Below are 14,755 nucleotides of genomic sequence, written 5' to 3'. Positions count from 1 at the left end.
GATAATTCTTAATAATTTTTTTTTTGGAACATATATCTGTCATGCCAGGTTGGGAATGTGTGAATTCGAAGTAATTAAAGTGATTAAAGCTAAAGAAAGATTTTTATTTAGTAAATTAAAAAAAACTAAAATTACATTTTGGTTGGTAAAGTGATAAATTATCGACTTGTGACTATTTTGAGCTCCGTGTCTAAAGTTTTTAAAATGATCTTGGTTGGTCGATCATAGGATGAAGTGAAGTAAAGTATATCCGAATATCAACATGGTTTTTTACCGAAAAAATCAACAGTAACTAACTTATTAACTTATACCAGTATGTACAAAATGATTTGAATAAAAGAATACAAGTTGATGTAGTTTATACCGTTATGGAGAAGGCTTTTGATAAAGTAAGATATAGGCAGTAAATGCTCTCTATATAAGTAATGTGACAAATATTTTAATTTAAATTACCGTTTAAATGACTGGCATCAATATTGAAGTCAAGGGGTCTAAGTCTAATGTTTATACCTAGCACCAATAGGGTTCCCCAAGGCTCCAACTTGGGTCCTCTGCTGTTTTTAATTGCTATTAATGTCGTGTTAAGTTCTGTAAGTAATTTAAAGACCTTAGGTCTTAAAAATCTAGATGGAAATAAGTTCAATGAAGGATTGTCATAATTTACAAAGAAATTAGGAAGAATTATATGTTTGTGTAATTTAAATAATTTTACTTTTAATTAAAAAAAAGTTAGACTACGTCTTTACCTCTTAATAAATACTGGTACTGAATTACAAGACTGAGAAAGCATGAGAAAGACTTGGATGTTACAGTAGATTGTTAACTGGTATTTACAGATTTATAAGATATATAAACCGTAGGATTTATTGTCAGATTCGTCAGGGTTTCTAACGTTGAGTATTTTTTTAGGATTGTTTGACAGTCTGGTGTTGAGCTATGGACTAAAACTATAAAACGTGTAGAGCCTAAATACCTGAAATATATTTTTTAAAAAGCACTTTGTCTTTTATATATATCTATAAGATTTTAATCAATTAAATTAATTTTCCTGAAATACTTTCGATGCTTCCATTCTATGTCAGTATTGGCAGCACTAAACAAAGAAAATCTTAACTTAGATTTTCACATGAAAAACAGTTTTAAAGGTTCACCAATCTATAAAATGTACACTTTTTTTAATATTTATATTATTGACTTAAATATAATTAGCTTAGATAGATTCATAAGACTTTATACAGATGCAAGATTTCGTTGTATAATTTGCGAATTTTTTCTGCTGGATAATTATGATTTATTTATTTTAGATTAATTGTATATATGATGTGTTTTTAATAGTAAAAACTTAGTTTTTACTACTTAATTTTTTTAGTTATTAGAATTATATCTGTAATTGCCTTAAAGGCTGTTGATTCACTATAAATAAATTATTAAATAAAGGCTAAAAATCTATCTCTTAAAAACATTTGTAATCATGCAATGTTGCCCCTCCTACGCTAAACTGACAACGTTGACATTACCATTCTTCTCAAATCTCTAATGTGCCATCCTCCTTGAGACACCCTGTATACTAATCACTAGTAAATAAGTCCTAACAAGTTCTGTTGACTAATGTGTAAATTCAGTAATAAAAACTGCGACAAGACCGTAATAATAAAAAACAGGATTAAATCTCTCTTTTACCTTTTTGAGTGTCATCTTGTAAGTCCTGACATTCTCGATCAAAGAAATGGCAAAAGGATAAAGCTGATTGGCCTGATGCGCTTTATTAACGATGGCCAAAGGCACCCTAAAGCCGAGACATTTTAAGTTTCTCACTTCCTTCGCCAACGTGATTATTTCCGGTAGAAAATTCACTTTCAACTTGTGAACGTTCCCGCGGCCGTTCTTCGATCGAACCGGTTCGATGTTGAATATTCGACCGGACACCCCTAAGTTGCGTTGCTGCACGTTCCTGGACCATTCGTCGAAGATCTCTTGGGTGTTTAATTTGAGACGGAAGCTTTCGCCGTCCCGTTTTAGTTGTTGGCCTTCGATGTGATTTTCCCAACCTTTGCCTAAAAGAGAAAGGCAGAGAGAATATAATGAAGAGAACATACATAAACAAACATGGATATGCAATGATAAGGTTACGAAAAATTAAGTGGTATACGTTAGAAGTTTTCGAGGCCTGGATGCAGAGAGTTATCACCAAACTTAAAATAAGGATCTCAACTTAACGAAACCCAATAAATTTAAAGAAAATTTTATGGGCAACTAAATAATCACGAAAATAATTTGATCCAGGGATATACATCTTGAACATCAGAGAGACCCATAGACATTTACACAGTATTGGAACTTATTGCACCGAAATTGTTAAGGGAAAATTGCGAAAATTATCGAGGCCAGAGTCCTATAGAACCAATAAATCACTATTTAGATGTAGGAGATAGCATGACTAAAGTAAACTTTGACTTAAACGTTATAAACATCAAACCCGAAACAATCCTAAATAGCTTAACCAATCACTTGATAACGATTGCGGACACGTGATCAATTACTTTGCTTGCGTAAAACACAATCGTTAGAATTCACCTTTATCCTTTTGAAGGTGAGTGATTTTCGCTTGTCAACCGAGACATTTAACATTAAAGTGCATTTACTAGCTATCTGTAAATTTAGTGATGACTATTGTGATTGGTTATCGCTTCTTAGAGCTGCCTACTACAACGTTGAATTTCTTGATATTTTTTAAAATTTAACTGGAGGAAAGGAAAATCAAAATAATGTTAAATTGCAAAACTACCCAATATATTTTGCAAATAAAAATTATTGTCTAATTAAAATCTTAACTCACCTAGAACATCTTCAACCCTCCTTAAATAGGTTGTAAGCTGATGGTCGATTTGCTTGGCCCAAACTATAGAACCTGCAACCGGTGGTAAGTCCCTATCCTTGCTAATCTTAGCGCTGTTACTTTGAGGATATTGAACCTTCATTGTAAAAATAAATATGTTACATAAAGAAATTTAATTAAACCGATAAAATAACACCTTAAACTTCTCATGTAGGGCCTCAATATCATCCTTGACCCTTTGGATTAGGTGAGTCTGGTACTCTCTAATGGCGCCTCGAATATGTGGCCTGACGAACAGAGCGTTAAATCTGGAAAAGATTCTGAACATTTCGTTGGCGTTTTTCGCGGTACCGAGTTGGTCTCTTAAATGGGCGGTGATTCTGGCCTCGACGCGATCTATGCGCTCGTTATAGCGTTTATCCGCCGCTTCCCAGGCGTCTTGACCATCTTTTGAGATGTCCAAGCAGTCCACTTCTTTGAAGTTCTCGTACGCCAGGTTTACTTCCTAAAGGTGATTTTTTTTTTTAAAAATAGTAAGAGTAAAACTATTTAAAGTAAACTATTTAGTGGTTTACTTTGATACCATTTATTATTTGAAAGATGTATCCGAACTGCCTGGAAGAAATTCAGAATTAATCTGTCAAAATTAAAAGTTTTTTCCCGTTTTTTTTTAATTGCAGACCTTAAAACAGTTACCAAATAACTGTCATCAAGGCCTTAACAGTAATTTTTCATTATAAACCTAATAAAGACTATATCCATTTTTAATTTGCAACAACCATTAACAAATTTACAGCATTATCATTTTGTACCTATATAAAGATCAATATTTAGTCTTATTGATATTGAATTTATTTGATTTTACATACTTATTTGCCTCTATGTAGAACAATACTTGCATACAAATTATTTAAAATATATACCTATATTCCATTGTGTGGAGGAGCTTTTTGTTTTTTTTATTTATTTTTTACTTAAGTAATTTTAAAGCAATTTGAAATATCATTTTTAAACACCTATAAATCTGAACAAATTAAATAAAAAACAAATTTTCCAAAAAAAAAATATGTATTGTCAATTTTTTACTTTAAGGACAAAAATGGCGAAACTTTTGGGTTTCATGCTGTATTTCCCACTATTGTAGAGAAAATTGAAAAAAAAAACATCAATACTTTGTGGCATAACCTTTATTGCTTATAGCCTCAGCACATCGTCTTGGCATGGATTCAAGAAGACTGAATAACATCTTCAGACATTCAATTCCATGCTTCATCCAAGGCTTGGAATAAATCATCTTTATTATGGAATTGATTAGAGTTTGATTGTCTAACTTTTCTTTCTAGATGCTCCCACAAGTTCTCAATAGGACTTTCAGCTGGCTACTTCAAAACCCGAATTTGTTGAGAGCTAAAGAAATTTTTGACAATTCCGATAGACAGATCGTTGTCATGTTGAAATGTCCAAATTAACGATAAATTATCTTCAGCATATGGGTGCATATTATTTCTTAAGATGTTTAAATAATATTGGCCAGTGATGATGCCTTCTATCTTCACTAGTGGACCCTTTGCTACAAAAATATCTCCATACCATGACATTATCACCTCCATTTTTTATTGTGGGCTTACTGTACTTAGGGTTGTATCTTTGATTTATTGAACGTCATATCATCCGATCCCAATAAATGACAATTACTTTCATCTGATCATAAGATGTTTTTCCATTCATTATAACTCCAGTCTAAATGTCCCTTTGGGAAACTCAAACGCGTTTGTCTATTTTTCATTGAAATATAAGGTTTTTTCATTGGTTTTCTAGATTTTAAGTTTTCATCGCATAAACATCTTCGAATAGATTGAACTGAGAGAAAGAGTATTGGATACATTTTTTTATATCTTCAGCAGAGGTAAATTGATTTTTTATAGAACATCTTCTAATCAGCTTATCAGTTCCAGATGTAGTTTTTTTATGTTTACCTGGCTTCCGAATAACAGCAGTAGTGCCTCTAGTTTTTATATAAGGTCTTTTTTGCCTCTAGCTTTTATATAAGTTCTTTTATTTGAACTGATAAATGTACACATCGAGGCATTATGGTAAAAAATTGAGCTTCTCAAAAATTAAAAACGAACTGATCTGAACAAGAACTATTCAGTTAAAAGTTTCTCTATTTATGTCCACATTAAAAAAAGTCTGCGTTGATTACTTACATTCCTTTGATAAAAATCTGGATTTTTTGTATGTATTTATTGCTAAGACTAAGGATAAACATTCTTAGTATGTAGTCGCTCAAAAATACTCAATACCTTAACTCTAATAAGATTAGAAAATAAATTAAAAGTTTCTCCATTTTTGGCCGATACTATATATGCTGTTTAATCTATTAAAATAAAATTATATTTCATTCATAGAGCGCCTATCAAATATATGTAATAGACAAATAAAGACCTTTATTATATTAACAGAAATTAATTCAATGAAAATTCTACAACTATGTTAATTTTAAGATAGATGTTGTATACATTAAGACTTTAAGAGGAGATACAGTCAGCAGTTTCAAGGTTTCATGCACTGAGTCTCCATCAATCTGTTGTTTGTGGGAGTTCATTGTTTTTATTTAAAATATACAACAATCAAATTAATGCTTCAGATCTCCTATCAGGTTTGAACTTTGCTGTTCCCTGCATCCATAGAAGAAGGTGCTATAAGAAGCCTTACTCTACTCTACTATTAGGTTTATTATATACCAATTGTGAATTTGATCTTGTTATTTGTTACATTTCTGAATTTATTGCATTATGTGTCAATATTCCAATAATAATTGTCCTATTATTTGGATTTGTTCCTGTTGGACAATAAACCTTTGAATTTAAAGTTGAATTAGACCCAATTTATCTCAAGGCAGTTAGATACACTTTATGTACGTTACTCATTCCTTCTTAAAGGCAAATTTGACATTAAAATGACTCTTAATATAAAATTTATTTCATAGCATTGAAGAGTTCCCTTGACTGCCAATTTACATTTTTGTAAAATAGATGTTTTAAATGAATTAAGTTCTTTATTTTAGACTAATTTAGGCTTAGTGCAGTAATATCCAATTAGTGTTAGATCCTATTTTTAATTTTTATGGCAGTTTTTTCCACTGTATTTGTTAAGACTTAACGTGTAATTAAAACCGTTTCTATCTTTTTTCCCTGATATTTGAATATATACTGATTTTATAATTAACACAATAAACAATTTGTATGGGTATTATGATTTTTATCAATTCACTCACTTCGATTGCATTAGCATCGGCAGCATCCAAAGAGAAGATCGGTTTGGGCTGTTCCAGCTCCTCTCCTTCGATTGGCGCCTGGTTTTCCCTAATTGAGGGTCTCAGCACCCGGACTATAACCATCCTGAGCTGTTCGTGCTGCCTCCTGAACTTTCTCATGTGCTCCATACGCGCCTGCAGTTTTTTATGTTGGGGATTGATGCGCCAAACCATTTTTATGTGCTCGTCTCGTTTCTTTTTTATAATATCTCTGTAAACAAACCCAAGGTTAAGCATAAATATTATATGGTCTCCTTAGAATTCTCCCGTGGACTTTTTTCGAAATTAAGATTTTTATTTCAGCGTTACTCCATGTCTGAAGCGGTTAGCGTCAATATATTCTAAGTATGAATAATATTGTAAACTGCCTCATCTAGCCCAATAAGAATTTAAAATGTGAAACTTTAGGACCATTATAAAATAAATCCTTGGCATTTTTAATTAAATAAACACTTGTCTAGGTTTCAAATAGCGTAAATTATAAATTGTAGAAGACAAATAATATAAAACTGCACGCATAAAATAATATTCCATACTACAATCTCCTCACCTTATCAAGCCACAGCAAAATTATTGATTATAAAGATATGTAAAAGCAAACAAAAAAGAACATGATGAAAGAGGATAAAAAGTTGATAAAACACGAATGCTGAAATCAGATAATAAAACGAAATCATTTACATTACTATCTCACGAAAATGGGAGTAAATTAAGAATTTCAAATAAAATTGAAAAAGAGGGCAGTGCTATTGGCTAATAGATTCAAATCTCTGGAAAGGCCTAATATTGCCAAACTTACTTAAATCCTTAAATAGAGAACAAAGAAAGAAAGAAGAAAAAAAAAATGTGACTTAGCAAATAGTGTTAAGAGCAAGCATAGTAGTGGCCTGGAAGAAATCCCAATAAGTATAATAAAACTTGCTAGAAAATTTCTGCAACATGTTCTTTCTATTATCTAATTATAATGAATCATTCTTTCAGACATGGTATTTTTCCTGGCATGTTAAAAATCACATCACTTATTCAACCTTTATGTAAAAAAGATGACCCTAAACTGTTAGATAGTAATAAACCCGTCTACAAGTTTTATGAACCAAAGTAACTCATGCAATGAAAATCAACATGGTTTTTTAAAAGGTAAATCTACACTTACGGCTTTGTATGGTTTTATTGAAACAGTACTTAAATTCTTTGAAAGGGATGAAAGACTTGGCATTTTTATAGACCTATTTATAATTTATGAGTGTCTGGAAACAGAGAGATTTCTTGTTAATCAAGAAATTGAATAGATACAGTGTCAGGAGAAATTCACATAAATGTTTGTCGTCGTATCTGAGCAACAGAACACAGTTGGTAAGCATATTGACAAATAGATTATTAAGTCAGTTTTTCTGTCTTGTCAAATACAATGGACGTAGCACAAGGTAGTATTATGGTGCCACTACTTTGTATAATTTTGACAAATAATGTATTTTCTAAAAGAAGAAAGTAAAGATCTTTTACAAAGAGTGACACAATGGTTTATAGAAAACGGTCTAATGCTAAGCTCAGAAAAAACAATGTTCTGTTGTTCAGAATGAAACAGTCAAGAGCAGATATGTCTGAAAGTTTCAAAAGTGCAAATGGGATGGGAATACAATTTGTATATCTTAATGATTTTTTTTAACTGGCCTTCTCATATAACATCATTATTAAATGAATGAAAGTCTATAAGTTATGATATTAGGGTAGTTAGTAAGAATTTGAATGGAAAAACAGTAAAAACTATGTACTTTGTAAATTTTGAAGCTGTTTTCAAGTAGGGTATTATATTCTGGGGTAGCATGACTGAAAATGTATTTGTATTGCAAAAACGTATAATTCGAGTGATTGAAAAAAATTAAATATATAGAATCCTGTACCGACTACCGCCTATCCAACCTATCATGGGAAACTAGAAATAATGACAGTCTATGCATTATATATTTTGAATGTTTAATATTTTCCTATAGAAATAAAAATCTTTTCTGTATCACACATTACCTGTAACATTAAACGTTAAGGTAGATAATGTTCGGATATATTAAAATGCTAAAGTTTTGTTGGCGGTTGTATATTTGACAAATGTGTTTATTATTATTATCATAGTAGTGATTAGTACATGTCGATTACAATTTTAAATACTATTGCTTACATTTTTTTTCTCATGAACTGTTACATAAGGCAAACTGCAGTTCTTTAAAAATATATAGCCTGTGTTTACTACTAACAGAAAAATAATTACACTCTTTATTTACTATTAAGATATTTTAAACTCTAAAAATTCTACCCTGTAAAAAAGTGGACTTGAAATAGTTCAGTTCTAAGACAGAAATATGGTGTATAATATTGTCCAAAGAAAACCTACCTTAGAAGAGCCTGCAATTTTTCATATTCATCTTCCCAAATGGCGAACACCTCGAAACACTGTATCATAACCTTATCGAACTCGTCAAAAGGTATATGCATCAACCTCCTGGTGCCCAAAACCTTAAGTAGTTGAGCTCCCAAGTCTCTCGAAATGGCTTCGACCAATTTCAGACAACGATCGATTTTATATTTCGTAGAGCGGACCTTCCGTAGATGGGCGAAAATTAACTGAACAGCCGCCCTAATTCGTTCCAACTCTGTAGCTGATAAAAGGTCATTTATGGGAAAATCTTTCATCAGCGGATTAAAGTCGTTGACTTTTGCGATTGCTTGTTTAAGGTCCGTATCGGTATCGAAGGAAACTGTGGCATGAAAACGCTAAAATAAAAGTTGAAGAATTGTGCTTTCAATGACTTAATCACAAGTACCTTTCCATGTTTCAATATATCCAAGGTTAAAGTAACCTCTAAGCTGTTTCTTTTTTCTAAAATTCTATGTAAAGCCCTCTCCAAATTTAACCAAAAACTGATTTCTTGTAGGGCAGTGCCTGAAGATGGATCTCTTTCAAGTTTTGTGACCTATAGTAAGAATATTCATTTAAATAAAAGCCGATTTTACAACCCATTTAATACCTTCTGGATTTCTTTAATCCATCTATTGACTCCTTGCTGAAGCTGATTTAAAAGATTGGAATCTTCAACCACATCACTATAATCAGATACAGTAGGGGTCCTTCCCTCATCAGCACACTGTTTTATTAGGTTAGCGACATAAGGGTGAACTTGCAGAGTGATTTCTGGAATGTCTATGTTCTGTTGTAGATGTAAAAGACCCATTTCTAGTTCGGCTATCGTTTTTTCTACAGAGGGAGCCATCTTATCCCCATCCCTAAATTTATCATGGTTTTTTCAATAATATAATGATAACCCTAAAGAAGGCCGATTACCTGTCAGCCCTTCCAGATTCTTTAACATAAGACTTGAAAAAAGGTGCAACAGTTTTGCTCACATAATCATGAAGGATTTCATAAGGACTTCCCTCACTGAAGTTTAAAAGTCTCACCTAAGAAAGAAGTTTTGTTAAGTGAAAGTTGTTTAATCATTCAAGTAAGCATTAAAAAAAATAGATTTTTGACTGTGTATTCCTGTTATGCATTCTGTCAAATGATCTTAGCATTATTTTACATAAACTTAACTAACCCTACTTCTGCAATAACTCAAAATATAAATTTTAAAATGAGAAAAAATATTTAATTAATTAGGGTGAGATATCAAAGAAAAGGTTCAACAACATACCTTGTATATCAGAGAGGAGTATATATTAAACAATTTTTAGACTACTGTCCAATTTTAAATTATTTTAATGCTAATTGATTTAATTGTTTGCTTTATGTATATTTAAAGTTTCCTATAGTAATAAGTAATAATTTGTACTTTTAAAATGCAACTTGTATTTTAATTGTGTCATAATATTTTAAAGAAATGGTAAAACGCCTTAGATAAACATATTGGGTTATTAATTTCATCCTCGCTATCATCTCTTCATTAACAACACCTTGTGGTTTATACAATAAATCACTTTTTGACTTATGACTTTAAAATAAGTAAAATATAATTAAACGGACATACTTGAGCTCTAATACTTTTATCAGCCTCAATAACTGGATTTCTCTTGATGCAGACCAAGCTGAACATCTTGGAGCTGCTGTAGTGAACCTCATTACTGACATAGTAGACCACTGGCTCTTTTTCTTCTTCGCCTTCTGGAGGTTGGTCTGTATCATCTATAATATTTTAAAAAAATGGTATTGTTGGTTAACTAATGAGCTATTAAATTATATATTGGGTTATGTGTGCCAATCAGAAAATGTTGTTGCAGGTATATAATACAAGGATGTTATAGCTACAATATTAGACCTTTATTTGTTTAATTATGAGCCGAAAAGCCTAATATTATAAAACTACAGTCAAAAAACTAGAATACAGATATAAAAAGTGGGAACTGTTCAGGTCAGGTATTAATGAATGGATATGTGACTAGAAAAAAGGGTATACCCTTATAAAGAGTGACATTCAAGTATAAAAAGACAGAGATAAGGTCTGCAACTCTAGTTGAACAAAACTAACAGCAATCATCCCTGTATCCCAGAATTCTGAGGAATCATTTTTGAGGAAAAATAACTATAATAGGCTGCAAGTATGGACTTTCAAGAGAAGCTCTAAATAAGATAAATTGATTTTCACAACTTTTTATTTAGCTCTAGGATATGTTGGTCCCAAATCAAGGAAATATCAAGGTAAAAACCCAGGAAATAGACACTCTAGTGCCAATGTGCTCCTTTCAGAGGCTGAAGTTGATAGAGTTTTTGCTGGAAGTTAAGACAAAGTTTATTTGCCCAAAAATCATCCCTCCACATCTGACTGTGCCTCATCAATACCAGAATATTTCAAATTTGAAGGTTCATATGTTGTGTACATGGCTGTATCATCAACAGCAGTATAATGTTACCATCCCTCTGAAAGTTTATCACTTACGTAAATGAGAAAGAGGACCGGGCCTAGATCAGATCCTTGGGGTACAACCAGATGTACTCATGCCTCTTGAGAGTTTTGTTAGTTGTAGGATACAATAGGATGAGATTAAAAGAACAATATGTACCATTATTTTATCAATTTTATAAATTAAAAAAAAAATTACTGGAAGACTTATGTCTGAAAACTTATTGCCTAAAATTGAACAAAACTAGGGCAAATGTTATTGAATTTCAGTGAGTCGGTAACTGCACTTAATGTCAAACTGTCTATGACTGTGAAGCTCTCAGAGTGCCAAGGTACAATGAAAAAATGTACAGAAATGGCTTCCAGTATTTTCATTACTGTACTAAATTTGACTTAGGCTAATAGTAATCAAACCCAATAAGGCTACTAGATGAAATAATTCAAGATAAAACATTCCATGAAGTCTAGTGTGTTGGCTTGCTGAAGAATTTCTGATATTTCACTTATCTGCCTGATCCCAAAATTCCTGTATAGAAATTATTCACTTACCTTTGGAAGAGTTTCTCTGGATATACAGTGTGGTAACCTGTGGGTCGCTAATGAACTTCTTAATACATTCTTGATTGTTCTCTTGGTCCAAAGCGGCCATAAGATTCCGGGGCTCCGCCTGTCCATCGTCCTCGGGGAGTAAGACAGTGGCCGCCTTTAAAATGAAGTTCGTAAACGCCGTAAGCTCGACCAACGCCACACTCTGGACGTTTTGAGACTCCGGAGGGCCTTCACGACTCTCCAGAGAGTCCCCCATTGTTAAAACTAATTTTTTTTACGGGTTTCGTATGTATATCGTCGTCCACTTCAAATATCGACCGACGATTTAATGACTAATAGACTTAACGGTATTCTGCAGGTGTAGTCAGCAAGCGAATGCGCAAATCGGACCTGGGTGGGATTTTAATCGGTTTTTTATATTTTTTTCCTGTATGTGGTTTTTTTTTAATTATTTATTCTGATTGTCAAGAAATTGACGGTTGTCATTTTGACATTGACGTTTGTTATGTCAAGTGGACGTGTGGCTGCGGTCAGCAAGAAACGTAGCGGAATAAAATTTTAAGCGATATTCCCAGTAATATGGCAATTTGATATTTTAAAAACGTGTTCTTTTGGATTCGATTATTTGGGCGAGTTTGTGGAATTGTAAAGTGAAGAATTGTAAATTATCTGAGATTTTTAATATATTTCTATACGAATTTTGTGTATGAAAGAAAGTAATCCTCGCCTAAAATGAGACAAAGTTTCAATTAACTTGGGATAGATGCATGCACTTTTAAATAATTGTTTAATATTCTGCTAAACTTGAATCTTATAATCCTAATACCATGAAAATGATGATATTCATTTCAATTTTTGCTTGTGTTTACTTAACAAAATGGTTTTATTTTCTTTCTATTTTTACTTCCCCCTTCACCATCTATCATAACATTTAAAAAAATCCTCCCCCATTAAACCATACTTTCGGCACCAAGATGCTAACAATACTGAAAAAAAAAACATTGGCTTATATTCTTCCCGCATTTAACAAAAAATGCCGCATAAAAGCAGCTAGCAGCAGCAATTGGCTCTGCTGCAAAATTAGAGTCAGAACATAGAAAACGGTAGTGATGGTATAAAAGACCTGCACCTGCTCTTTTGGACTTAGTTCGCCATTTCGGAGCGGTGCACCTGATCCCAAAACCTATAATACCCAGGTGCAGGTGCACTACAGATTTGTTAGTGTAACGTCAGATCTTGAACCGGTTCGAAACGAATCCGGCGTGCACCTACAGGCCAGATCCCAACTCTCAACAGGAGCTAAAGCTAGGATTTAGTCGGACTCGGACCGAGCATATTACGTTAGTGAATTTTATAATGATGGTGGCTTGGACTTGACAATTTGTTAAAATTAAATTTAAATACTTTAGTTTTTGTAAATAATGAGTAAATAAGGAGTTAAATTACGAAAAATAGAATAATATCTATTCTAGAACAGTTGTAAAACAAAGTTTAGTAACTTATAGTATTATAGTATAGTTTTATAGTAACAAAATAGACAAATTTTAGGATAAAATAATATATTTAGGTATAAAGAAAAGACATAGCTGAATCGAACAAAACTAATTACTAAATTCAAAATTGATTTAAAAATAAAACAAGAACAAAAATAAAATATACTATATTTAAAGAAAAAACTGAAATATTAAATTATTTAGTTACACAATCGTTTGTGTGAAGAAATAAGATTTTTTCTACATTTTGAGAGCTAAGACGTGTTCGCCGTTCATGTAGCACCTGTCCAGCTTTGGAAAATTGTTGTTCACAGGGAACCGAGGTTGCTAGACAAAATTTATCCCTAACCAGAACGCTTAAATTGGGATAGTTATATTTTTGCTCTTTCCACCAAAGTAAATCATAGACATAGAATTTAGAATGTAAAATTTTTGTTAATAATAAGAATACCTTCATGTGAATATTATTTAAAATTTTTTTATTTTTATTAATTTTAACTATAACACTAAAAGGTGGGAACAGTAAATAGGAGAGGGTCATAAAAATAAAAAGCATAGTTCGAATCTTGGTTCAGCCCGGTGCACCTGCACCTGATTAACGGAGCTAGGTTCACAGCCGGAACTGGAGCAGGTGCACCTGATCCCAAAAAGGAACTGATCTTACCACCCCTAGAAAACGGTCATTTTTGGGTATCGTGGTCATATGCATTAGTCCAGGTATATTTATGAAGTTCGTGGTTTGATGTGTATCATCAGTATGAACGTCTTTAAGTCGTTTTCTTTGGATACATAAATAGACAGATTGTATATTTCATGCCAAAATAAAAATCAAAACATTTTACGCAAATCATGAAAATAATACAATATCAATATAAAATTTAGAAACTAGATATATATTTAGGGAATCCATCGTCTTTCTAAATTTTAACACATCTTGGGCCGTAATGACACTTCCACTCATGGGTATTTATACTCAAATCGTTGGGTGAATATTATATTGTTCTATCAGCATTTTTAGCGCGAAACATTCCGTGAATGTTAATGTTTTCTACTGTTGCACTAAATAACCCCTAGAAGTTTGATCCGATAGTTCTGAAACATCCTGTATATCGCATATGAGAGTTTCACATTCCAGAATTTGCCGGTGATTTCTAGGAATTTTTGCATTTTTTTTGTCAATGGTCTTTCCCATAGGTCGGCCATGCATTCTAGCTATGTCCGGGAGCGTTTGGAGCTTATTTATATTATCTGCTATCAGGACTGTGTCATCTGCATACCGTTTATATTGTTGATTCATGTGTCATTTACTTTGATGCCTAGGCACTTGCTGACCTTTGAAGATGTTAAACAGAAGTGGGGAGAGAACACATCCCTGTCTTACACCTCTAAGAATGTTCTTTGCATTTATAACTTCGTTGTCAAATCTAATTGCAGCTGATTGGTTCCACTACAAGTTTTTAATACAGCGAGTTTGTTATGTTTTATTGTATCAAATACTTTATCGTAATCTATGAAACACATCACATCTTTTCTCTGATATTACCAGTTTTGATAATGTGAATACGACATTCTAAAAACGCCTTTACAATATTTGTAGACCCAAAAAATTTCTTTATGGACATTTTAAGGACATACTTTCCTTATTGCTCTGTTCGATAAATAAACCACAAAAAAG

At 32.3% G+C, this 14,755-nt stretch overlaps 1 protein-coding gene across 3 annotated transcripts in view; it reads right to left on the bottom strand.

Annotated features, from left to right (window-relative positions):
* LOC126735153 (dynein heavy chain, cytoplasmic) overlaps window positions 1–12,020 on the bottom strand; it is an 83,205-nt gene extending 71,185 nt beyond the window's left edge. For 2 of the 3 annotated variants that reach the window (XM_050439093.1, XM_050439094.1), the window contains exons 1-10: window positions 11,588–12,019; window positions 10,169–10,323; window positions 9,487–9,602; window positions 9,173–9,428; window positions 8,969–9,118; window positions 8,539–8,918; window positions 6,114–6,363; window positions 3,033–3,341; window positions 2,837–2,972; window positions 1,681–2,054 (exon numbers count right to left, since the gene is read on the bottom strand). In XM_050439093.1, coding sequence (XP_050295050.1) covers window positions 1,681–2,054; window positions 2,837–2,972; window positions 3,033–3,341; window positions 6,114–6,363; window positions 8,539–8,918; window positions 8,969–9,118; window positions 9,173–9,428; window positions 9,487–9,602; window positions 10,169–10,323; window positions 11,588–11,843 — 2,382 coding nt within the window. In that variant the 5' untranslated portion in view covers window positions 11,844–12,019. Of the gene's footprint in view, window positions 1–1,680; window positions 2,055–2,836; window positions 2,973–3,032; window positions 3,342–6,113; window positions 6,364–8,538; window positions 8,919–8,968; window positions 9,119–9,172; window positions 9,429–9,486; window positions 9,603–10,168; window positions 10,324–11,587 lie in introns of all 3 variants that reach the window. The other variant, XM_050439092.1, reaches the window with a different exon arrangement.
* Window positions 12,021–14,755: the final 2,735 nt, after the last annotated feature.

The sequence above is a fragment of the Anthonomus grandis genome, chromosome 4 (genome assembly GCF_022605725.1).
Source record: "Anthonomus grandis grandis chromosome 4, icAntGran1.3, whole genome shotgun sequence".
Lineage (NCBI taxonomy): Eukaryota > Metazoa > Arthropoda > Insecta > Coleoptera > Curculionidae > Anthonomus > Anthonomus grandis.
Note: the sequence above shows the minus strand (reverse complement) of the source record. Positions and strands in the feature narration are given on the sequence as shown.